We start from the raw sequence: 26,180 nt of genomic DNA on the forward strand, positions 1-26,180 counted from the left end.
CAGTTTCAAAAATACTTTTTTGACTAGTTTCATTTTCAGCAGAAGATATTTGTGTGACCTCATCTAACACAAAAACAAAAACAACCATCCCAGTCAATACCTATTTTCTCTTTCCTACCTGAGAATGCACCTGCCCTCTGTGGCTCAGGTGGCATACTACTTTGCTTGGATTGGTGCTCTTGCATCATTCTTTGGAGTGACTGGTTTCTGTCCTTGGGGAAGCCAGCAATGGCAGGCCAATGACAGTTGAAGTAATTGACTGTCAAGCTCCTATGGATTTCCTGCCTGCTGCTGATGTAGCAGAGGGCTGATCAACCTGCACTGTATACACACTGCTTTCTGTCTCTCTTTCTCAAACACAAACACAAACAACGAAAGGCGAGAAACCTTTGCCGGCTTATGTTAAAGGGTATGTTGCACTGAATAGGAGTGCACGGTAGATTGCTGCACGAAGCGCTGTTTGTGCTTTGTGCATTATTAGAGATATTAGAGAACTGGAATAAGAACTGTGCCTGTGTTGCTGTCCCTCCTTGGGCACCACCAGTAGCTAACCATAAGGTGTTGTGTTTGTCAGAGCCAAGTTTCAGCTAGGTGGAGAGATGCCCCCTGGGAGTGTTGACTCACCCAAGCTTATGTGGAAATGTCCATGTGTGTGCGTGTGTATGTGTGTGTGTGTGTGTGTGTGTATGTGTGTATGTCTTCCATGCAGAGGCTGCAAGGTGCTGGCAGGACTGTCACATTAAGCCAGTGGCGTTGAACTCATTGTGTCAGCCCCTGCAGGCTGCTATTGATGCTCCTATCATATAACTTTCTCTTCCTTCTCTCAGTGTGACACACTGTTCACATTCTTGTCACTACTTGCCCCTGACATGTGTGTGGGGGCATCTGGGGGGCACTTGCAATTGTTGCTCTGCAGCTGTGCCTGAGTGTGCATTTTGTATGTGTGCCTGTGTTTGTGTTTTTCTATGAGGGTGTGCGCTTCCTTCCTGCTCTCACAGAGCATCATGGAGATCCTGCAGAGCATTTCTGCATCATTAGGTCTCTCCCAAAAGTTGAGCACGAGGCTGGACCCCGCAGGCAATAGATTGAAACTAGGGAACAGAAAGAATAGAGAGAGGATAGGAATGGAGGAGGAAGCTAAAAAAAAAAAGGGGGTATATAGTAAGGAGAGAAAGATCAAAAAAGAAACAGGAAGGGCAGGTGGAGAACAGGTGGTGGATGCCAGGCTCTGCAATGCAAATAAAATTGTTAATCCATTTTTTTAAATGATTTTCATCCTTTAAAATTCTTAATATGGCTACAACTGAGGTGGAATAATTGCATTAGGTCTAATGTCCTTCCACCTGCTGAGAGACCTTTAACAAAGCAAGTGATTACATAAGGTTTTCACATGGTTGGCTGTTTCACATGTGCCAAGATAATATTCTTCAATTCCAAATCCATGTGCAGCCATTGGACATTTTTTGCATTTTGACTGTACGTCAAGAAACACCTGAGTCCTGTAGCCGAAGCCAGCTGATGGAAGGGTGAAGTGGAGAAGGGATGCATTATGCTGTCTGCTCCTATTAGTCTCCACATGCAATCACACACACACACACACGTCAGTGCGTGAAGGAAGCAAGGCAGAAAATATCCATCTTTACACGCTGTTCAAGAGTGTCTTGTCACAACTTGGCTCGAAGAGAGATAATCAGGGCGACCACACATGGGTCACAGAGTTAAAGATTTATTTCAGTCCAAAAATCTCGGCCCTTGCCTACAGATTGTCCATATTAATATGCAAATATCTGTTTATAGAAAGATATATAAGAAGACAGATAGTGGGGGTTTTTTTAATGGCAATGCTAAGGAAAATGTACAGGATACAGTTATCATGTTAACAAGTATGAAGATTATGAGAATGAAAGCAGAGTATAAAGCACAGTTCCCAGACACACATGCATTGACTAGGAAATATATCGTTAGTATAAATTTTTCCATCTGCTCCCTTGGTGAAGAAGACAAACACTTCTCAAAGGCCTCCACTACTGACGCAGTACAGTACAACATGGTTCACTTGTGAATAACACAGCCAATTAAGCAGCCACAACACAGGGCTCATGGCAACTTGAGGCCTCGGAGGACTCAATTACTGTTCTCGGTTTGGAGGGACAGAGGATGAGGTAGAGAGAAAAATACGTATAGGGAGAGATTCCTGAAAAGAGGATAGTGTGTTCTCTTCATGCTGGAAGTACAAAGATTCTGCTTGGCACCCATATGCATTATGGGTGATCATTAATAATGACTACGTGTTCGAGGAGAATAACAGTGTTGGATTCTTTAAATAGGGAACTACCTTATGGGGATTTCCTGCCCCAATTTCATCCTGTATGAAGATAAATGGATATTTGCAAATAGGTCATTTATAGTCTGCTTTCATATTGTGTGAAATCACTGTTGCATTTGATGTTATTAGGTGCTGGAGATGAATGTGTCCGTAAGCAGATTAAGTCATTCTGTGAACATAGTGCACTTGCTCATGGCGGGTTCAGATAGAATAGGTCTTCTCTGTTCAATTAATGTTTAACACGACAGGTCATTTCCAGTAATTTCCTGAGGAAGACTTTCTATGATATATGAGGATGGTGTTCTGTCAGACGCTGTAAACAAGCAGGAAGAGAAAATGAACGGAAATTAATTCCTGACAGCAAACCCCCCTTTTTTGGCACGCGTTTGTTTGACAAAGGATGATGGGAAATGTAGTGAAGCAGGTAGAATGGAAAAGGGTTATTGATGACATAATGATGGGCTTTTATTTCAGTGTAATGCGGTGTGTAATGTTTAAGACTGGTTTACAAGAAAACCCAATGCCGACGAAGACTCTCCAGGTATTAAACCAAATTGTGAATTTTGTGCCTTTAGAAAGAAAGCGGGCAAAGGATCAAGAAAGAGCTGAGAGAAGTGTAGCAGGAAGGCTGAAAAGGGCATCAGTAATTGCAATCCTCAGTACTTCAATCAGAAGCTAGAGTTAAATTAAGCTTTGGAAATTGTGCAGGGCTGTGTGTGTGTTTGTTGCTGGAAAATGTGGAGTAAAATATGCAGTGCTTGGGTGCTTGAACTTTCACTAATATATGGGACCTATGATTTAAAGGGACATTGAGGGCCAATCTGTCCTAGAGAAGAGCATATCTGAAGATGAAGTTTGGAGTCATCAAACACTGACCTGTCTGCAAACTGGAAAATGGGCCTTTTTTCAAGCACCAGGTGAAACATGGAGCTAAAAGAGAGATGGCGCTAAGGGAAATCAGAGTTGGAAAGAAAAAAAGAGGAAATACTTAAGAGTGAGGTGATGTATGAGAGTAACTCGTCATATTAGATGGCTTATCCTTCAAGTTCTACGTGGCTTTCATTTCTCACTGAATCGACTGAGTTACAAACCCTGATTGTGGCCCTTCAGATGAAGAAGTCCACCGTGGTGTTAAAGGTGCGTGTCTTTGAGTGGACTGGATTTTAAAAGTTTAGATAATGGGGAGGGACATGTGAGTGGAAATTGTAGCTTATTTCCACAGATGATCTGCCATCACGTCTTTATGTTTCACATGTTAGCAATGCGGTCACTTTTGCCCGATACACAGAATGAGTTTAGACACAAATATCAACAATTCATCAATGCATCACGGCAATGCTCAGAGTCCCCTCTGCACTTAAACACACTAATTTTGAGGGAAGATGAGCTAGTGGAAACCGGTAGGATTAAAATAGAAACAATCTGTTGTGTGAAATACGTGTGACTGAATATTTCTTTCTTTATTTATTTGTATTTTAAGCACATCTCTTAACACATTATAATGCTAACACTAGTTAGCAGGGTCACACCAGATGTCTTGTAAACACAAAACCGTCTGGAAGGTCTTCTTTGGTGGCAGGCACTATCAAAAAGTACCTGGCAGGTGATTAGATGATATATATCAGCAAAGTGCTCCCAGTAGTTAAATCCAAAGGCAGTCATTAGAAAAAATAAGTGCTTTTCTTTGTTCTTCCTTCACTGACCAAATCCTGTCCTGTTCAGCTCTGACTGATGCTACAGCAGCTTCTAGCCTAGTTCTGCCATTTTTGTGCAGCCAGTGAGCTTTGAGTGTACCTGGATATGCTTTAAGTTTCTAGATCACTGGATATTCTTATCTATGTATAAACCCAGAATAAAAATCATACCTCTAAAAGGATGCACCTGCTTCCCAGCAGTACACAGATCTCATTAACACTATTCCCACTTCTCTGTCATGCTACCACTTCCCACAAGTACATAGAATTCCCCAGCACTGTACAAACTTTCATAATGATGAAAACGGCAGCAACAGCGACATAAGGCAGTTACAGTTGCGCCCAACATACAGCAACGCAGATGGGCGGTTTGATGGAAGCTAGGGTTATGGCGGGGAGTGTTAAAGAACGGCAGCCACATAAGCATTTGGAGCCTTTGATAGCAAAAGCCTGAGCAGAATGTGAGGCTATACCGCAGCATTTGCATATTCTAATGAGTCCAATGTTCAGGGTTAGCCGCTTACACTAATGACGCGTTTAGCTCTTAATAAATCAGTTAAGGCAGCTCCCCGTCGGAGCCCAGGGAGCTGCACCAGTGTGAGTGCGTGCATATTTCATTATAATGTAGCTTTGTGTGTTCGTGTGTGTCACTGTGCCGTAATAATACGAATGCATTAGTGAGTAAATAAGTCTGTTTGTGAGCGCTCATCTACTTGTTTCTATTTTAGTACTTGTGCCATAATGTCTGTTTTTTAGACTTCACTTCACTTGTGCGCATGTGTGTGTTTGTGTGACTTTCATGTGCTTAAATTGTGACAGTGGAAGGAGCAGAACCTTCTCTTAACCTATTTTGGTAGGACAAAAAACAACATTGCATTTTACCTCTCAGACTGAAAATATGACCGATCACTATAGAGTTGTCTGTTACAATTTTACTTCAATTCATATATCACCATTGCTTTTACTACTTTCTCTTTGCACTGCATATATTACTTAGCTCTTCTTCATGTAACTATATAAAATACAGTCAGGTTGCTCAAAAGCACTGGAGAAAGTCATCTTGTTATTTGATACTAATAATTATTATTATAATTATTACATTATTTATTTTTATTTAATTATTGCCAAATATTAACAAAGTAAACCTCTCATGTTTGGTTGCACAACTCTTGCACAAAACACCCAAAACGTATCACACTGTGAAAATGAATCTGGTGATGACGGTGTTAATAAAACGCAGCATTCTGCAGTAAATGTTTTAGTGCTACTAACCAGGGATCGCAGCACACTTCTGACTTTGTTGATAATGTGACGATTCATGAATTTTTTGATTCATAGCCCTCAGATGCTGGTAAAAAGACAAATATGTGAATCTCAGGTAAAAAAGTTCAACTTGACACATGCGGCTGACACAACAAGACCAATTTAATGCTTCAGATTAAAGCACACTCTTACCCAGATAGATGATACAGCATCTACTGGTACCCGGCGGGGGGGATACAGGAAGTACAGGCTCCTGTAGCCACAGACAATCATCACTGAGAATATGAACCCATAACCAGTGGTTAATTTCTCTGCTTGAAGCTCTAGTTTTTTTTCTGCTTTGTCGAGCACTAGCAGGTCAGCCAGTTATCTGAACAACATGAAATCAGTCTTTTGTCAAAATATTATTGTGCCCTTTTCTTTGCAAAGATGAGAACAACAGAAAGAAGGAAGGGGAGAAAAAACCCTTTCACAGTTTATGCCAATTTGGCCCAGTAGTGGTTAGAAGGTTGTTGGGCCACGGTTCTATCAGAGGGATTAGTCCTCAAATGGGATTACAGGCTAGTATGAAAAAAGGAAGAAAAGGGGGTGGATGCTCAAGCAAGCAAGAGAGCAGAAATATTGAAATGCAGACAGACACATTTAAGTAAAGAGATCACTTTATCTTCATTAGTGGGGAAGTGGAAAGGAAGAGGAGGAGACTGTCTTAAGAGGGATGAAAACTGAATGGTGAGATGTGAATTCTGTAGTTTAATGAAGATTAAAGACCGAACAGTTTAAAGCGTATGCATGTGTGGAGACAGCACAGAGGACAGTGAACTCGTGTTTCGTTATCTCTGTTGTTTTTTTCCCTCTTTCATTCCACCTCTACCTTCAGTTCTCCCTCTGAAGTGAGGCAGAATAATATCTGTGAAGATGCACTGGAGTGGAATATCCTAGTCACCCATCTGGTATGACTAGGACACTACAGTAAAACCCACACAAGCTCTTTCACACAGTCACACACACACATATACACACACGCGGTTATATGGTGTTCACATATACTGTGAAGGATGGCTGAGACCCACAACTTGGAGTGCCAGCGGCATGTTGCTGCCCTGCCACCATGCCCCCTCTGCATGTAGGTCAGCCTCTCTGGGCCACCCCTTCCCTCCCTCAGCTCCTTCCTGCCCTTCCCTGATAGCTTATTTTTTCTATACTTCTGCTTATTTATCATTCTCACACTGAGAACGTGCTGTCCTGTTTTCAGTAAGCGAGACCACAGTTTACTTTTGCTTTCACTCATGAGGTGTAGGGAAAGATTGTGTTTTGGGTTAAAATGTGCCCCTCAAAACAATAACCCTACGTACTAATGAATGATGCAGTGCATATAAATGTGATACCAACAGTCCTGTTTGACATTTTGGGAAAGACACCCATCTCTGTTAGCGCTGATGACTTTACCTCCACCTCTGCTGAACTCCCCTGGGGGTACCACAAGGCTCGATTCTTGGACCTCTCCTTTTCTCTTTATACCTGCTCCCATTTGGTGCTATTTTCCAAAATGCCCCATATGACAAAATCCTTATCACCAATTTACACTAGGTATAACATGGATCCTACTCTAAAGCTCAATACTCATATAAACACTTTGGGGAAATGATTGCTTTATCCAGTTGAGGCTGGTGTCAAAAATCAACCCTTATCCATCCAAATGCAACCTTGAAACTCTAATACATTATTTTATGTCTCGTCTCTTTTGCTGCAATGTGCTTTTTATAGGAATGAGCCAGCCCTCCATTGCTCACCTACAGCTTGTGCAAAATACCCAAGCTTGATTTTTAAGCGCATCACTCCAGTTTTAGCTTCCCTTTACTGGCTTCCGTTTTTTTTTTACATATCTCTTAATGATCGCATCTCATTTTAATCTGTCTGAACTGCTTGACCTATGTGTCCCATCTTGTTCTTCCTAAGCTCAGCAGACTAGATGCTTTTACTGCTTCCAGTGACGCAATGCAAACTCAAAGAGCTTTCACAGGTGCAGCTCCAAAACTGTTGAATGATTTGCCACTAATAATAATAATGGATTGGATTTATATAGCGCTTTTCAAGGCACCCAAAGCGCTTTACAATTCCATTATTTATTCACTCTCACATTCACACACTGGTGGAGGCAAGCTACAGTTGTAGCCACAGCTGCCCTGGGGTAGACTGACAGAAGCGAGGCTGCCATATCGCGCCATTGGCCCCTCTGGCCAACACCAGTAGGCGGTAGGTGAAGTGTCTTGCCCAAGGACACAACGACCAGGACAGAGAGCCCGGGGATCGAACCCCGGTTACAGATGCGCTTCCCAACCCCCAGTGCCACGGTCGCCCCGTGGTACTGGGGGTCATTCAGGCAGTCTCCTTCTCTAAATGTTGCTTAAATACAGACTTTCACTCCCTGGCCTTTGACCCAGTGTGAGATGCTGACTGTGATTTTAAGTTACTCCTTTATTGTCTAACGTCTGCAGCTCTTTGTGGCTCTTTATTTTTTACCCTTTATGTTTGGTGTTATTGTTCAGCACTTTGGTCAGCCCTGTTTTTGTTTTAAAAAGTGCTTCATAAATAAATTGTATGGTACAGCATGATAAGGGCCTAGCCTCAGGATCTCAAAACTGAAGCTCAGGCAAGTTGCTTAAAACTGCATTTATACTGATGGCCAGCAGTAGGCATCCCCTCTGGTTACAAAGAGTGAACCAGAAAATGGTCACACTGCTTATCTGATGTGACCTCAGTACACACTGTGATAATTATGTTATGTTCTCATTTGGATGTTTATGTTACCATGGTATCACAGCTGTAAACAAGGTTAACTTTAAAAAGTGAAGATTCTCTGTGGAGAAAAAAGTGTTTCCAGCTACTAGCCAAAGAGCAAAAGTCAGAGTACAACTCAAGTATAAGTTAGGCCTAAAGTTATCAGCCTTGGCTCAGGAGATAGAGCAGCTCCTCTATCAGGCAGAAGGGCAGTGGTTCAATCTCTGCCTCCTCGTGTCCATGCATTGAAGTGTCCCTGGGCAAGAGACTGAGGCCCCAATGCATCTATCAGGGGGTGAATTTGTGATCGTTAGAATTTGCCTGATTCATAGAGTAAGAAAGAAAATCTATGTGAATAGATGAATGTGTCTTATAGTAAATCGGTATTCATACAGAGTAAAATGCACTATGTAAGAACCAGTCCGTTTACCACTGATTTCTGTCTTTTAGACCCTGACAGATGACTTTTGTGCGTCATCCCATGTTTGTCATCTGACGCTCAAGTGATGAGCCACATCAAGTGACACAGTCAGGTGCTTTGCTGCCACAGAACAGCAAAGTGCCTGATAACCTCAGGATAAGTGTGGAAATGTCTTTTATTAATCTCATCACCTCTGTGGAGAGGTGAGATGAGATTCAGAATTACAAGCTTTCAGCATCACTCTATTTATGGCAGTATGACAAATGTCTTTTTTGTTGCTTGTTTGTTTGTTTTTGCAAAACACCGCATTGAAAAGCAGATAAAAAAAATATGCAATTCAGCATTGTCAATACCCTGCATTAAAAAAAACACATACGATACCCCCTGCTGTTGTTTTAGATAAAAATGCCCATGTTCTAATTAGTAACTAATTAGGTTAGCACTTAGTGGTGTGTTAAATCATTATTTCCACATCATATAATAGTATTAACAATCTGGCTTTCTACTCTTTTTTGGATATAGTGTACATATGTGTATCTATTTAAAAATGTACGAAAAAATGACATTTGGTGTATTTTTACACATACACTTAAATTTGGAGGGAAATGTAAGTATTACATTATGTATACAAGAAGGAAAAAGGCAGATTTTAATGTGTTAAAGGCTAAAAAAGTTTTAAAAGTCAAATCCAACAGTTTTGACGATGGCTTTGTTTCTTGTTGCCAGTGTTACTGCAGTATCAGATCACAGTGCACAGTGTGAAAAGATTTCTTTTTGGCTGCAGGTAAAATATAGAAAGTATAAGAATTTGATTGCCTAGAATCCAATAGTAACGACAGTTGCAGGCAGCCAACTGTTCCATTTAGGACATATAATAAAACTTGAAAAAGTACGTTGGAAAATGCAGGATGACTTCCAAGATGTTGCGTTTAAAGTCCTCCACTCAAAACTTGTGTTTTGGTTACTGGTGCGTCTGATGCATGTTCAGATGGTAACTAAAACTCATTTTTCTTATGAAAGTGCCAGTGACCAGTTTGGAAGTTAGTCCTGATCTTACGGTAGACTTACAAAAGTGTTGTGTGAAATGTTATATTGGGAATAGGCTTCCAGTGATGTGTCAGAAATCATCGTTTATTCATGCAAAAGGTTGACATCTGGCTTATGCATGGATCTGTAGTTGTTTCTGTTGTAGGATCTAGAAATAAAAGTTCCTAAATGGTCTCTTTTTTTGGCATGAACTGGTGTCATCTTCCATGTCCGACTAGCTGAGCTAATTACCAACTATGCACTGCTTCTTTCTGCTTGTCTAAAGGCCTTTACTGCTGTTCAAAATTTCTTAGGGGGTTCATGAAAACGGTCCTGGCTCTTTCTCAAATGAGTTCCTACAAATTACTCTGGCGCCAGGATGTCTTTTATCTTCTCATCTTTTTGCCTTCTGGGGTTTTTGATGTGGTTTTTTCCACCTGCCACTCTTCCAATTTCTCATCCTCCTTTTTTTCATGTCTTTTTCATTCATTCCTTTAAGCACCTACATCCTTTTCACTTATGATCAGTATGCTAAATACTTCCAGTTGATTTTTACACTTTCCTCAGTATGAAATAAACTATATTGCAGTATACATAGAACTTCCTGGGTATCTCCAAAAGCCATTTTAAAGCTATAATTGCACCAAAAAAAACCCAACTATGTTTTCATGTCTGAAAACAGTGTATGGCACACAGGATAATGTGTTTGTCTGACATCTCTATCCATCAGACAGCACTGTATCAGTGTTTCTCTCTCTGTCCCCGTGCCCAGGCAAACAGTTGGCTGGGCCAATTCCCTTGGCATCAGAAAGCCGTAATGCCACCCGCTGACGTTCAACACATTACCAATCACAAATCACAAAATCCAACCAGTTCTATTATTACGAAATGTACATCATATAATATTGCTTGATGTTTTCAGATAAAGTTCAAATGTTCTAGTGTTATGTATGTGCAATATATATATATATATATATATATATATATATATATATATATATATATATATATATTAGTAATCACAACAAAGTAATGTTAAAAAGGGATAAAAAAAATGGCCACTGTAGACAGTTATCTTTTCAGTAAATCCCATTTCCGGTGCTTTTCATGTCTTTTTTCACCACAGTCATTTTCATCTCTTTTGCCCAACGTTACACTGACACAGACTGTTGCAGTAGTCTAAAATTCCAGCCGAGACACCTATATTATTTTTGTCCTCATCTCTCCCTCATTCTTTCACAGTGGTGAAAATCTCCTGCGTTTTAATGGCCAGTTTGAGGGATGGAGTTCTTCTGTTCAGTTTTTACCTCATTTCTACACACATGCATACACAGCGCACAAACAGTCAGAATGTGCACAAGCTGGCACCCACAGTGACATATGTTTCACACTGACACACCTCTGTGTGAAGTAGCTGCAGGTGACAATGAGTGAGCTCTCCACCTCCCCCCTCACATACTGGTCTATCTATTCTTGCTGCCCAGTGGGCCAGAGGGCGTGATACAGTCAGATCGAGATCCATATCTTAGAACAAGCCCCAGTAGCTCTACTTTTGGAGTCATGGGAAAACAGAAAGGCAGGATTCTCCATGCGGCTGTAGTTTTTGTCTGAGCTCTTTTCATCTTTTAAACGACTTCAAAGGAACATGACAGTATTTAATGAGGGTTTAGTGAAGAAGTAAAATTTTCCAAACACATCATTCAGTTTAGGTTTTTGAAACCTTCCTTTCAGGCTCTGTCTTTTAATTAATTCAGTTCAGTATAATAATCGACTTGGGGGGGGGGGGGGGAATAGACTTCTTTTTGAGATAGATAATTCATCACAATGAGCATATTCATGTCTAGTTTTATTTTTGTACAAAGGCTCATCGTTGTTGCGTGGTAACAGGAAACTTCAGTCACTTGCTGAACAGAATCCCGTTCATAAGCTTAGTTACAGAAGCTGGAAGACGAAATGGCCAACAATAGGAATTTCTAAATTTAGTTTTGTGCTTTCAAGTCTGGTTTTTGCCACTTGTGCTAGTGTAGTAAGTGCAGCTACGACAATAAACAATAAATGTTCATCCCTGTGCAAAACCATGACATATGTATCAGATAGTTGGAATCCTAATCTTTATCTCCACCTTTTCATAGCTCTTTCTGATTTCCTCAAGTTTTCCCTTTGAGAAAACAGGATCAGCATCATCTACTTCTCGATCTGTTCGTCCCCTTGATTACTCCACTTATTTCACATTCAATCTTTCCATCCATACTTCATGCTCCGGTCGTCTCTCCGTCGCACCCTTCGTTTCTTCTCCCCTCTTCTATCACTCCCTCAGTCGCTTCATCTAGATCCATCTCTCCATAGACAATCTGCCACCACTGTGCCCGCTGCAGCCCTCCCAGAGTGATCCCGTTAGAAGGCTAATGCTCTGAAAAATGACAGCGAACCGGCACTTTTACCGCCATCACCACCGCCTGCCGCCAACAGCCCTGTTGCCTGGCAACTCCCCAGACAGCTTTTCTCCAAAAGGCGAGAACTCCTGTCTGCTCTGCTGCGATAGAGAGCCAAGCCTAATAAGCATTATATCTCATTTTGTCTTATCATTTAGTTGTTAGTGACACAAGTTTGCTCGGAGCTGCGACTATGCACAGCGCGCCGATGCAGAATGCGTCTCTCGTAGTGAATGAATAAAATGATTTGCAAGAAGTGTGACTTCCTGGAGCATTGTTGTTGGAATAAGAGGCTGCTCAGCCAAAAACACAAATATACAAAAATGACAAAGATGCTGGAGAACGATGGCGTAAAGCTGTTCTGTAGAAAAGCTCTCAAGAGGTCTGACGACATAGATCAAACAAAACAACTTAAATCAAAGGTTCGTAATGAATATCTGACATTTAGGTTCATTTTTGTCTATTCAAGCTCGTCTCTGAATCCTTTAGATCTTTTACACTGAGCACAGCTGCATTAGTCGATAAATTAAAGTAAAAAATCAGGAAACTAAGATACTTGCACTTTGCAGCATCTGTGCGTATTTAAATGTTGCCGCAAACAGTGCACTGCAACTTCATCACAGAAGCGGAACACAAGCGATACATAGATCGTATGCCAAGAGGCATTAATGGAGATGCTACATAATTCAACTGCTGATTTGTACAAGTATAATAACACCATAAATTCCGAGGAGTTAGACAGTAAATGCTGTGAAATTACATCATACATCACCTGTTATGTCATGTTATCGAATTAAAATAATGTCTTAATCGATCTTAACAACTTGTCAGCGGTCTTTTCTAAAACTGCATGTAACATCGCTGACTTTATCTGCTGGTGTAATCAGCATTTGTCTTTCATGGGCGGCCGTTACACAAATGTCTCAAGGCTTAGTCTTTACAGGCTGTTTACTGCTTGTGGGTATTTGACATCAGAAGAACAAGGAGAAGGAGTGGAAAGTTAGATCAAAGGAGTTTTTTCACAGGCTTCATCAGATAATTTAAAACGTATTTTGCAGCTCTTCTTCTCCCGTTAGTAAAGCCCCGGTAATTTTAGGATTTTGTTTCAATATAGGTCTGACAGTACATAATTACAAAAATTGCTGAAAATGCTTCACAAATGTTGTCTTCTGTAAAAAAAAAAAAAAAAAAAAAAAAAGGGAAAAAAAAGTATTTCACTTAAGCATTGTTTGTATCGTGCATACAAATACTGCCCTTTTCTGCGATGTAGTCAGCAGGTTGCAGATTGCTTGTTTTCATTGTTTAAAAACCGCATTACTTCCCATGACCGAAGATGAAACCAGTAACCTGCTACTGCCCTGCGACTTGGCAAAAACCAGGACATCTCATGCATAAGGGATGCACAGATATTCTCATGCTCACAACATTACTAAGCTAAAAATAAAATGAAAGCAGAAGCTCCCTGTAACTGCACGATGAAAATCTTAGGATTCCTTTTCCTAATTGTGGTTCCATGTAGAAAAAAAGAAGGAAAAAAAGCCTTTCTGTGCGTCATCTCCTGTCCCACTTTCCCGAGTGTCTACCTCTGATGGCTTTTAGAGCAGAAACCCCGTTCCATCAGTCCTTCACCTAAAGCTAACAAGAATCCAAAACTCAAGTCCCAGAATATTCTCAGACGTTTGCGACATGAACCACGCGGCTGCCACGGAAACTCTCAGAAGGGGTACGAGAGTGCTTTGACAAAGTGTGTGAACTCCCTGCCACCGAAGCGATCCTCAGTCTTCAGTATGTTTCTGCTTTGCAACATCAGAAGTTTTAAAGATTGTGGAGAAGTTGTTGTGGGGGGAGGGAAAGGTTGTGTCTGGTATTTTCTTTTTTATTTTCTTTTATTTTTTTTTGCAAACCGTTTGCAATGTTTAACTAACTGCATATGTAATCCTGTGCAGAGCTGAACATTTGAAACAGAAAGAGCAGTGAAGAGAAGCTGAGTAGGGAACACTGTGGAAGTTGTATTTCTACGATAGAGGCATGGGAATAAAAGCTAGGAAACTGTACTATGATATAACTCGCCAAGGATACCCAGAAATGATGTGTTATGGGCCCATTTTCTTTTCTTTTCTTTCTTTCGGGTGAGTCAGGGCACCTCTTTAAGCACCAATTTCCCATTTTAAGCCATCATCCTATAGAGAACCACTAATATAAATTCATCAAGGTCATGAAGGGAGGCATGGATAGCTGTAATCTCCATTAATGCGAGCTGAATGGAGAATATTCATGTCAGTATGACAAGTGCACAAGGTATTTTGGGGTGTGTATGTGTAGCATTTATGAATGGCTGAGAGCATTAATAAAAAGTACAGTGTCATAGGTATGAGGATGGAAACGAGGCAATCTTTTCAGTGTATTTCTTTTCCCTTTATTTACTCTTCTTTTTTTGTTTCCCAGGAATTTCGATTATAGACTACGTTTCGTGAAAAATGTTATTGGGTTTGCTTATACACACATACGCTCACACACCATCTGCTGAGACATTAGACATGTCTAATTGCGAATACTAAACATGCACACACCTGGAGACCATCGTGGCATTGTGCCCGGCCTCGCCCCAGGTGTCTCACAGTTGATATATTAGAGTGGCCTCAGATGAGTCCATGCAGCCAAGCTAATGCTCTTATTAAAGGCTTTTCAAAGGTAGCGAGAGGGGGGAAAAGGAAAGGGGAGGTGACGTGTTTTAGCGTATTAATATCCACCACAGGTGCTAATTTGCTCTGCAAGTCACTCGTGTCATGAGCTGTGGCGAAAGACAAGTGGAAGCGAAGAGAAAGCTGGAAGGAACAGAGAGACGATGGCAGGATTAAGAGATAGCGTGACGGAGACTGAGTGAGAAACAAGAAAGAAAGGAGGAGGTGTAAATCACATTAATGAATAAGCTTCATTAGTTGTGCCCATTAGCATCCTAAGCACAGATTAATTTAACTTTAGCTGACTTTGGAGAGGCCCAGTGGAAGTGATGGGGAAACAGTTTGATTTCACACCTGGATAGCTGATCACAGACACCCTGAATTTGCAGGAGTATTGGATAGTCTGTATTTCCTTTGTGAAATAACCCACAAAGCGAAAACTAATGTGAGAACAGCCGAAAGGCTCACTGAGGGCTTTCTTTATTTAGAGCTTATTTAGAGTGTTTCTCTGTTGGTTTTATCATTTCTTCCAGTGACAGTGTTTGTCAATGCAATAGCAAAGTGGGTGGCACTTGCCGTCACAGTTAAATGTTGTCTTCCAACATGTCGGGTTAATGTTTTGAAGGAACCAAAACAGCAATCTTTTCCTACTCATAACCAGGCGGTTTGGACACTAAACTAACCGAACAGCCAGGGAAAGCTAAAGAAAACCTACCTAACTTGAGCGGTGCTAGTGTGACTCTTTGTAACACCTGCATTTTCTGAACGAACAGCAATGTTTCAATCTCTGGGATGAGAATGGTACTTTTGTGGGAGCTGTACTCAGTTTTTTTTCTTGTCTATTTGTTGTTTTGTCAACAGGCCGACCCCCAAGGCCGAGATATTGCCATCCGACCCTTCTTGGAGCACTGTGAGAACACCCACATGACCATTTGGCTGGGCATCGTCTATGCCTACAAGGGGCTACTAATGGTGAGAAAACAGGATTTCGTCAAATGTAAAGATTGATCTGCAGATGTGTCTGCTGATGTGGCTTGGATTTTCTTTTGCAATCTATCTCTAGTGTATACTTTACATTTACCAACAAGTCTATATAAAACACCTTTTAATCAGGAAAAACAAAGCAAAGTGCAGAAGGAACAAGAGTCCCTCTTCCATTTTGGACAGACATGCAATAGATGATTGGGACAAAAACACAATTTTTGTAATTTTGCTTCTGTACGCCACAACACTGGATTGTTCCTCAAACAATTAACATGTGATTGAAGTGCAGACTTTCAGCTTTATTTTGATTTTTTTCCCTAAAACTTTAGGTGAATATTTCGGAGGATCAGGAAGGACCCTTCTCTCCAATACAAAGACCTGGAAAGAAAACAATTTTCAATAACACAGGAGAAGCTTTGATTAAAAAGGGGGGGAAAATGAGAGTGGATAATGGCTTCCTTTTTTCCTGACTTTATAATTTCCTTAACAGTTTCAGAAAACAGATATGACAGATTTTCTCATCTAACTCTTGAGAAGCTGAATGAAAGCACGCAGTTTGCAATATGTCAAGCTACTTGTTTCATTTGCACTTGTATGAGTTTATGGCATGACTGCCTCTTTTTCTAACTGCTACTGATTTAACACTTACAGACATTAAAGTAAATTTCTGTTTGTTTTTTTGTTTTTGTTCTTTGGATCAGCAATATTGAGTTACTTTAGACCAAATGGTTTTCCTTGGTGATTTCATTTGAAAAATCTGTGTTACTTTAACAGCAGAGCACAGCTAACGCTACATGCAAACTCTGAATGTGTAGTTATTATCATAGCTAGATAATATGTGCTTCAAAATCTCCATGAAGAAGGAGAAACTGTATAATGCCTGCCACAAAAAAAAAGACACTGAAGATAGACCATTAAAGATAAGTGTGCTACACATGTCCAGCTATACAAACACACAGTCAAACATTCATTCCAAATGGAAAAACAAGACCCAAAAATATTGGGAAAAAGCTTAAAGAAAAAGCTAACCTTTAAAACAAACCACAGATTCTGCTGATCTAATTCAGCTGTTACAAAGTTTAAGAAAACCTCTGTGGTCACCTCTAGTTTTAAAGTAAGAGCTTGGAACAGTTAAAAGACTCTGATCGAATAATCGAAGAGGCCAACTGCTGGAATAAGGTCTCAGCAGGTCTGCTTTATAGCAAGGAGCCTGGCTATGAAGGGCTTTGTATGCTATTAATAATATTTTAAAGGGAATTCTGAATTTCCACGGAAGCCAGTGAAGGGCAGTAAGGATAGGAGTGATGTGCGAGGGCTGAATAGTTTTTTTTAGCAGCCTAGCTGCTGCATTTTGGACCAGTTAAAAATGGGCTAGGGCTTGCTGAAGGACGCATGTGAAAAGGGAGTGAGTTGCAATAATCAAGACTGGAGAAAATGAAAGCATGTACTAAATGTTCCTCATTATTAGGTGTTAGTAAAAGCTAGATTCTGGTGATGTATGACTCATCTTAAGCAGATTGAAAGAATAAAGAGTAGCCTGGCTAAAAATACTACCTAAAAGTTTCCAAAAAAGGAAAGATGAAAGGAATGAGGAGATGGCAGAGGAATAAGCCAAGAGACTTTCATGTAAAATAATAAGACAGGAACAAAGAAGTATAGCGGTACAGAAAGTTAAAGTGATGTAATTGACAGGAGCCGTCAACTCCGCGAGGCACCGAGAGGTACAGCGCAACACCAAAACGTTTATGGCTTGAGTCATCCTTGCTTTTACATGCATGCAAACTCACATATGGACACATACAAGTACACTGCAGCCGTACCTGACATCCACATGCTCACACACCTCAGGTGCACTAAGCCTCGATGACTGCTCTATTAATTCTTCTGCTTGTCATTCCACAAGCTCTGATTTAGACTTTGAATAAGCAGGCAGGCCATCTTACACAGCTCACTGTGAATTATTCAGCAGTCTGCTGCTGCTGCAACAAACAATTCACTCGCACATAAAATTTTCCAGACGTGAAACTAACTGCTGTCTCTTTAGATTGTATCTCAGCCCTTTACCACGTCATCATATAATGAAGTTTATTTTTGTCTGCTTTCAGCTAAGTGAAATTACACAACCCCCACTCCATTAGTGTTTAGCATGAACAATCAGAAATAAATTAAGAATGAATAATTCTTCTGAAAGACCTCAGACAGAAATGTAAACAAGCAGGAGGAAAATGAGAGCTACTTAAACGTCACTGATGGAGAAAGACAAGTCCAGGCTTTCTATGACCAAAGTCATTCATTTGTTCTCAGAGCTTTGTGTGATCTTCTCTTAAACATAACTCATATTCTTCCTTTTCTCTTCTCTTACAGCTGTTTGGGTGCTTTCTGGCATGGGAGACCAGGAATGTGAGCATTCCCGCTCTGAACGATAGCAAATATATCGGAATGAGCGTGTACAACGTCGGCATCATGTGCATCATTGGCGCCGCGGTGTCTTTTCTGACGAGGGACCAGCCCAATGTCCAGTTCTGCATTGTAGCGCTGGTGATCATCTTTTGTAGCACCATCACGCTCTGTCTGGTCTTCGTTCCCAAGGTCAGTTTTTATAGGACAGAGAGGGTGTGTGTGTGTGTGAGCGTGGCTGAAAGACTCTGCAATGACATAAACTAGAGCTTTTAATTATTACTCAGCTAAGTCCTGAAAGCTGAAGGTGCAGCGTAAACAGTTAGGTATTGGGGGTTTTTTGCACTCCTGCAATTTTAGAGTGCGAGAGTGCAGCTGTGACTAATGCCCATAACTCCACTTTCAGCTAATTACGATGAGAACAAACCCAGATGCAGCCACCCAGAACCGCAGATTAAAGTTCACCCAGAATCAGAAGAAAGAAGACTCCAAGACCTCCACCTCAGTCACCAGCGTCAACCAAGCCAACACTTCTCGACTGGACAGCCTTCAGACTGATAACCACCGCCTCCGTATGAGGATAACAGAGGTCAGCCAGTTACAGCTTCTTTGTTTTCATCTTTTAACCCATTCATCACCTTTCAGACAGAACAGCGATGCAGTGGGCACAAAGAGTAAATGTTCTGTTACACTTTAAAAAAGATTTCTTTGAAGATTTCTTCATCATTTTGGCAAAGTAGCATTTGCAGCAGTCAGTCACACCCAGACAAACCCTAATTTAGGTTCATTTCTGGCTGATAACCTCACAGTGTGTAAGTTAGGCTGTCTGTGGATAATTAATGAAACCTTGGTGTGAAACAATAGTTAAGTGATGGGTGAGAATGTACTTACTTTAAGTGATCAACTGTAATACTCAATGAACTAACAGAAGATTTTTTTCTGGGTAAAAAGTTGGACAAAGAGCTGGAGGAAGTGACCATGCAGCTGCAGGACACGCCGGAGAAAACTCCCTACATTAAACAGAACCATTATTCGGATGCCAACAACATTCTCAGCATACGCAACTTTACAGATGGCAAAGGTGAGATACTCGCTGCATGCTTTCATTTAGCCCTGGTCAACTACTGCCATACTGTTTTTATAGCTCTGTTTTTATATCTGTCTGACAATAAGCATTTGAGGCACATGGAAAATATTCCATATTAGTGAAAAATTGTTTCACTCACAGAACCATCTGTAGCAGGGGTGTCAAACCTAAAGCCAAGCAGCCAGAATCACCCCTGATCCAGCCCACCGGACATTTTTGGAAAGTGTAAATGGGGGCATGTGTTTTTGTTTTTTTTTACAGCTTCTCCTACCAATAATGACCTTGCACACAGCCATTCATACTACAGTAATGAGCTTTTGTTACTATTAACTGTAGAAATATTTTGTTTTTTGGTTTTTTAAATGCGTCCACAGTAAAATGAATGATTAAATAAATGAATAAATAAAATAGGGCGTTTTATAAGAATTTACAAAAAATCTCTGCTTTATGATTACAGGACAGTTTGAGCAATGAGTTACCAAAACATTTTCTGTAATTTACACTGCAAAAAGTCACGCTGACAGATTTCTTTGATTTACTACGGCAGCCTTTTTTAATCATGTAAAAGAAACTGAGGTGCACTGAGATGAAAGTGCACCACTTTTTCATATATTGAGAAATCTGGGAGATTGAATGTGCAGTTAAACGACTTTTCAGTGACAGAAAGTGGAGTTTGTGGAGTGGAGCGGTCTGGCCTATTTAGGATCAACGTAGGCTCTATGCATCTGATGATGTGAAATGAGTTTGACATCCCTAATCTGTAAGTTACTTTAAGTGGCCACGCCTCTTTACACAGTGGTGCCACTATAGTGCATGAACTAGTTAGTTATTTAAAAAAATGAACATTAATCATGAAGCAGGAAATAAGCTATAGAGATCAAAACTGCTTTTGTTTATTTCTGTTGTAATTTATGCCCTTTGATATCATGTCGTGATCGTGCACTGTGCTAGTATGTTATCATGTTGTGAACCGTTGTGTTTCACATTAGCGAGTGTAATTTACATTTCAGTGGTTTGTATCACAATTTCAGGACTATCATAAAATCCTGAACTGGCTTCAGTTTCAAAGTAATCCTCACATACATTATCTAATACTAATTCTTTGCCACCGTTACGGTGCATTTCCATATTCAGTGGTTTTAGTAAAGGATTTTAATTCTGCTTTCAGAGCAGCTGGATGAAGGAATATCTTTCTTTTTTTCCCATTGCGGGAGCACCTGTCAGCAGGAGGGACACAGGAGCATCTGTGACGTCTGTAATGAGTCATGAGATTAGCTACAGCACCTCAGTACACGTATGCTCCACTGCTGTTTGTCAAATTTAGCACATGTTGTAGTCACACGTCATTCTCGCCTCACTTTCAAACCCTGGTGTACACTCGGTATTATACCTAATTATTTCTTGTTTGGGGCGTAGTTTAGTGTCTGTGAAACAAAGTCGAGAACCAGATAAGAGTAAAGAAAAGTTTGGGAGCAGGTGAGGTGAGTCATCAGCCGGCGAGGCTAGTTTATAGAAACACGAAGAGCAAATCCTAATTTGCTGAAATATAAAGATGCGTGTCCCATCAGTCCTCCAAACTTCTGCCTGTGCTGTTTAAACGATGCGTGTATGGCAGACATTATGAAGTCTGCTGCCTCAAATTGAATCAGCGAATCGTTACAGCCCAGCAGCGTCGCTTTGCATTAGGCACCATTTTAAGAGTCGCAGAGTGACGCTGATGTACAGCAGCCGGATCCAGTGTGTCTGCTGCACACGCCAGCACAAAGCCGCTCTCAGGGGTGTCTAATGGATCTGTCTGAGCTCGGGAAGGTAAAAGAGCACAACAGCTGCGCTCATTCTGCCAATTGGGAGCAGAGCGTGTTGGAATTGTTTGAGAAGTTCCTCATCTGTGAAAGTTCATAGTTACGCAGTGAACTGATGGCTGTTAATGAGCACATTCACACAGAAATGTGTGTAATGCTTCTTTTTGTGTGTTTTAGCGTGTTCTCTGCCCCTGCCTTTTGTGTTTGTGCTAAAATAAGTGTACGCCCTCCTGTCTGAAACTAAATATAGTTTGGCTTTAAAATTACTTTAAGTTATTTATTGATATTATATGACGGTGCCGAGGATACAAGGATAGATTTTATATAGATATGTGATTGTGGCTGTTGAATATGGAGCTGTCAGGCAGGAGGAAAAGAAGATCACAGAGGAGATTCATGGATGTATATAAGGATGGCTTTGGCTATAGCAATTTTATTTATGTAGCACATTTCTTTGAAAACAGCAAACTACAACAAAGCAAAGAAAATCAACATCTATTAAGTGTCAGCCTGGGTCAAAAAAAAGTTTTGATTCTGTTTTTGAAAGTGTGCAGAGATGTAGCTTGTTTCAGAGGTGGGGTGAGATGGAGGCAAATGGTCTGCTGTGGTGATCCCTAAAGGGAGCACCTGGAAGAAAAACACTAGTGGTGGCAGAGATGAAGCAGGTGGAGACCTGGACAAAGATCTCTGGTGGAAATGGAGTGGAGGTAGGTCACACAAATGAGACTGAACAACAGCCAGGACAGAGGCTGATTGGTTCACAGAAAGTTACCCAAAAAATGATTGGGCCAGTGTGATGATGACAGAGTTAGGTTTGACAGTGATGTAAGGAATAGAGTAGCAGCTTGAACACCCAGGAATTCAGGCAGATGAGTGGATACAGTGTGAATCTTCCTTACTGAGCTTATTTTAGTTTGTCTATTTTAGCATGCGTGGTTTCAAAGGTCAAATCAATGGATCCCACAGTGTAGTTCAATTCATTAAAAAAATGTATCATTTTACCTGTTGTTTTACACTTGCTGAGGAAAAAAATCTGTCGAAAGTGGAGGCAGCAGCTGGCAGCTGACATCAGGTTCAGTGTAATGAAGTAAAATTCAGATTGTGTGGGCTTATAAAACTGGGTCTATTTTAAGACACAGCCTTTTCTAGTGCTTCCTTGCTTATATCGTCAAAGGAGCCCAATAAATTAGATATGTCAAAGAATTTGTAGGTTATTGGAAATAATTTCTTTTAAACCTTTCAAAAATTAAAAGATGATCTAAGTATATATGAAAAAATAGTTTTCTCTAAATGAGAAAATGTTTTTATGTTTGGGCTACAACGTATCAGCTGCTGGGTTGCTGAAATTCTCTCTTATGGAGACAATAAGAAAGCGAGAGCGCGCATAAGGCGCTGCTCACAAATGTCAGCCTGACACACGTTCTGACAATAAAATCACAGGTAGTTAAGCTTCCTTTAAAGATCATCGGCGCATAAACTTTTCCCAGCTTCATTCTACTTATGCTTGACGGTCATCATCATCATCACCACCATTGGCTTCTAACTGTAGTCATCAGTATTCATAAGAGAGCTGGTCTAAATGTATTGGGGGCTGTGAATGAGTGGCTGTTATAAGGGAAGAATGCTGTGTCAACAGCGATTACGCTCACTCACAAAGGGTGAGACGCGACACTCCACCTCTCCCTCGCTCTAGCTGTCTTCATGAATATGTAGAAGCACATGGCAATGCTGGAGAACACCAGGAGATGACAGTTAAGGTGCGGTTTTCTGACAGGTTGACAGCCATGGCCTGATTTTAGCATGATAAGTTAAATGCTGTTATGTATAGATTAACAGCACTGAAAGAAAGACAAAATCTTTTATACTTTTCAGTGTTTTTGTTTTGTTTTTTTACTTGTGGAGTATTTGCGAATTTTCAGGCTTTAAATGCCATTAAATTATGTTTTCATTGAAATGTTTTCTTGCCCTATGATAGGACGGTACGCAAGGAGTACTTGCCTGCTTTTCACCTCACAAGATCCCGTTTGAATTAATTCTGCCTAGGTTTAAAAACATCAGATATACATTTTCTTTCTCTTCCAGTCCCGTTTAAGAAAGAAGACGGCTCATGTGGTGCTACTTAATGCAGCGGGAGTGTTTTTCTCCCTGTTGTAAAGAGATAGCCTTAGATTACTGGCACTCACAAACAGTAATGTTTTGGTGGCTGTGTGTTTGGTGGTAGAGCACTTAAGCCTTAGTCCTCAGGGCCAGTGGTTTGAATCCTGGCATCTTCAGCTGGTGACTCAGTGCACTTGTTCTGTTGTGATATCACCCAGTCCCCACTTCTGAAATGAATCTGGTCCAAGTGTTAGTGTCCACTTTCAAAGTTTGAGCAAAACAAGTTTGTTTTTTGCATCTCTGTCCAAAACATAGTCTGACTTGTGTAATTTGTCTAGCATGCAGATAGTTGAGCGAGAAATTTTTGACTAGTAACAGTTGGACAAATTAAATGTTATTATTATTATTATTATTATTATTATTATATTTTTATTTTATTATTATTTGCAACCAAAGGCCAATTTCACCTGCTCCTTATGAACTAATCTGTAACGCTAGTCTGCACATCATGCAAAAGCGGTCTCTTCATACTGAATGTCAACACACTTGGTTTAACTTCTTAGTGTGAATGAAGCATATGCAGTGAGCATGCACATCTGAGCTGACATGATCCTTCACAGACTAACTTTGCTAGGTGTGTGTTGACATACAATACACACCTAGCATTAGCTGATTTATTAGCATTTGTTGCTATTTTTTGCACGGTTGGAAAGTCCAATGTCAGGACTGAAGGCCAATGCCTTATTTGAAATCCTGGTCATTTTCAACTTACAGTGACAAAATATGACAGTCCAGGTGACAGCCTGCAATTTTCTTTATTGTCTACACATGTTTTCATGCAGATGGAGAAAAGTCGATACTGAAGAACCACCTAGAGCAGAAACCACAGGCGCAGTGGGGCTCCATGGATCCTTCCAGAATAAACAGAGGTCCTCTCGAGGATATCAACTCACCAGAACAGTGAGATCTCCCATTTCCTTAGCCCCTCTACTCCTGTGTCTCTCCCCCTTTTTCCCTCTGTCTTGTCAGCTTTCTCATCAGACGACATGTCACATGTAGCACAACCACCAGCAGCTCTCAGGCGGTTGCTCTGGCAACAGAGCCTTGTGAAAGCATGGACTGGCCCTCTACTTTTCTCTCCCACGCAATGCACATACCATCAACCACCAACATGCATATCACCTCACAGAGTGCAAGTGTATTCTCCAAGTATGCTGAACGTCCTGCAGCTTACTTACAGCCGGACACACAAAAACACACATGTCCATTTTGCATGCATATACACGCAGGTAATTGATTTGTTTTCTCAACTTTTAAAGGAAGATGAACTCTCAAAACATTCAAATGCAGATCTGCATTCACTTATTATTCATAAGGCAGCAAAGCTGAGGGATGTCAACTTCATCAATGGGGAGTGGGGGGACACTTCATGCATCATTGAGAAGTTTCCCTCCCACACACGTTTAACCAGATCCAGGAGAAGAATGCAGGATGTAGAGGGATGGATGGATGAAGAAAGCGGAGACAAGAGGCAAGGAGGATACAATGCAGAGGAGAGGGCAGTTACACAGAGAAGATGTTTAAAGAGAAAAAATATGTTTAGATAGAAAAGAAAGGCAGAGATAAGAAGGAGGGAAGAAAGAAGAAGGTAGAGACTCGCAGAGGCTTATGTAACCACTGATTTACAGCTCGCATTGGAAGCAGCTCTGAAAATAGACAGGGAGGAGAACAGAAGTAAAGGAACACTTGGAGCTGTTCCCATGCCACATGAATGTTTGATCACATGGAGGGAAGAGAGATGAAGGGAGAGAAAGAGAAGAGAAAGAAGAGACAAATATAAATAAGTTACAAAAGAGTTATGAATAGAGAGAGACCGAGATGTATAAATATTTTGTGGCATGAAAAATGCAGGCGTGTGTTATCGTGAAGTGTAGCACCCGTGTCCTAGATGATATTCCAAAAAATATCCCGAAATTCCTTCATAAGCTGTTGTGTTTTCATCACATAAAGTAGAACGGGTCAGAATAACTGAACAGGCCTGAGGACCATTAAAGGATGACAGGAGGGTTAATATTTAAGTTTTCCTAATTAAGACATTTTACTACGTTTAATGCAGAACAAGCTTGAATCTTATTAGCCCCTCTTAATTTTTTACACAACCAAATGCTTATGTAACTTTCTTGAAAATGGCTGGCAGTGGCAATGGCTCTGGCGAGGTAGGGTGCAAACTGTCACACCAGGCGGAAGCATGAAATGTTCTTTTACGTCAGACGATCCCAGAAGCGACGGTGGAAAGAGGAACGGTGGATTAGGGGCTTAGTAAGAAGAAGAAGCTATAGAGGAGGATGCTAAAGAATACACAGAAAACAATTAAAGAAATTGCTGAAGGCTTGTGAGAAGCTGTGCAATGCCAGATGCTAGTCTTTTATGATCCATCTTATCTGTTCGCTATGTTCAGTTTCTCACTGTAACTTGATATGTGTGAAAGTGTGTAGCGAACATTTTAATAGTAAATCGAGCAAGACCACTGCATATGCCACTTCCAGACTGTGACAAAATTGTTGTATTGACAGCAACATCCAGCTCATATGGCCATATTGCTAAAACACAGCATTTTATTGAAGCCTTTCCAGGATCAGATCTGCCTGAAAGAGCTCCATTGCTAAAATTAATGAAAAATAAGATGCTTACTGCTTAGTGAGGAATTCAATTCCGTCACTAGCTTTATGGCTAATGTGTTAATTCATTTGCGGGGGGAAAAAACTGCTGCGGTTGGTGCTGATAACCTGAGATGAACTGAATTTAGCTCTGCATATCCCATATGATGCTCAGATAAATCATGCAAGAGGAATCACTAAAAGCAGATGAAGTGCACTATCCAGGGCACAGCTGCGAACGCACATTTGAACTTACAAAGACACTAATTTGCAAATGACAAATACTGACTCGGAACTCTGGCAGAGGGTCAGCAAGAGTAAAAATGGGGTAAATTCATTATTAGAAGCAAAATGATCCAGCCCTGGTTAGATTTATACAACAAAGCGATCCAACGTGATAGACAGACACACTGGTTCTCATTTATTAATATCTGTTCTTATCCCGCGTAGAAAACGGCTTACGCAAAATTACCATCAGATTTTTGAAACCTATGTTCTCACCACTGTGGGTATGTCAGTAAATCAGAATCATTCT

General features: G+C 40.7%; 1 protein-coding gene across 1 annotated transcript in view; it reads left to right on the forward strand.

Annotated features, from left to right (window-relative positions):
• The window catches only part of gabbr2 (gamma-aminobutyric acid (GABA) B receptor, 2), a 196,123-nt gene that overhangs the window by 165,597 nt on the left and 4,346 nt on the right, over positions 1–26,180 (forward strand). The window contains exons 14-18 of the mRNA XM_006787722.2: positions 15,483–15,593; positions 17,970–18,194; positions 18,409–18,591; positions 18,954–19,083; positions 23,831–23,948. Coding sequence (XP_006787785.1) covers positions 15,483–15,593; positions 17,970–18,194; positions 18,409–18,591; positions 18,954–19,083; positions 23,831–23,948 — 767 coding nt within the window. The remainder of the gene's footprint in view (positions 1–15,482; positions 15,594–17,969; positions 18,195–18,408; positions 18,592–18,953; positions 19,084–23,830; positions 23,949–26,180) is intronic.

The sequence above is a fragment of the Neolamprologus brichardi genome, chromosome 22 (genome assembly GCF_056152115.1).
Source record: "Neolamprologus brichardi isolate AB-2024 chromosome 22, ASM5615211v1, whole genome shotgun sequence".
NCBI lineage: Eukaryota > Metazoa > Chordata > Actinopteri > Cichliformes > Cichlidae > Neolamprologus > Neolamprologus brichardi.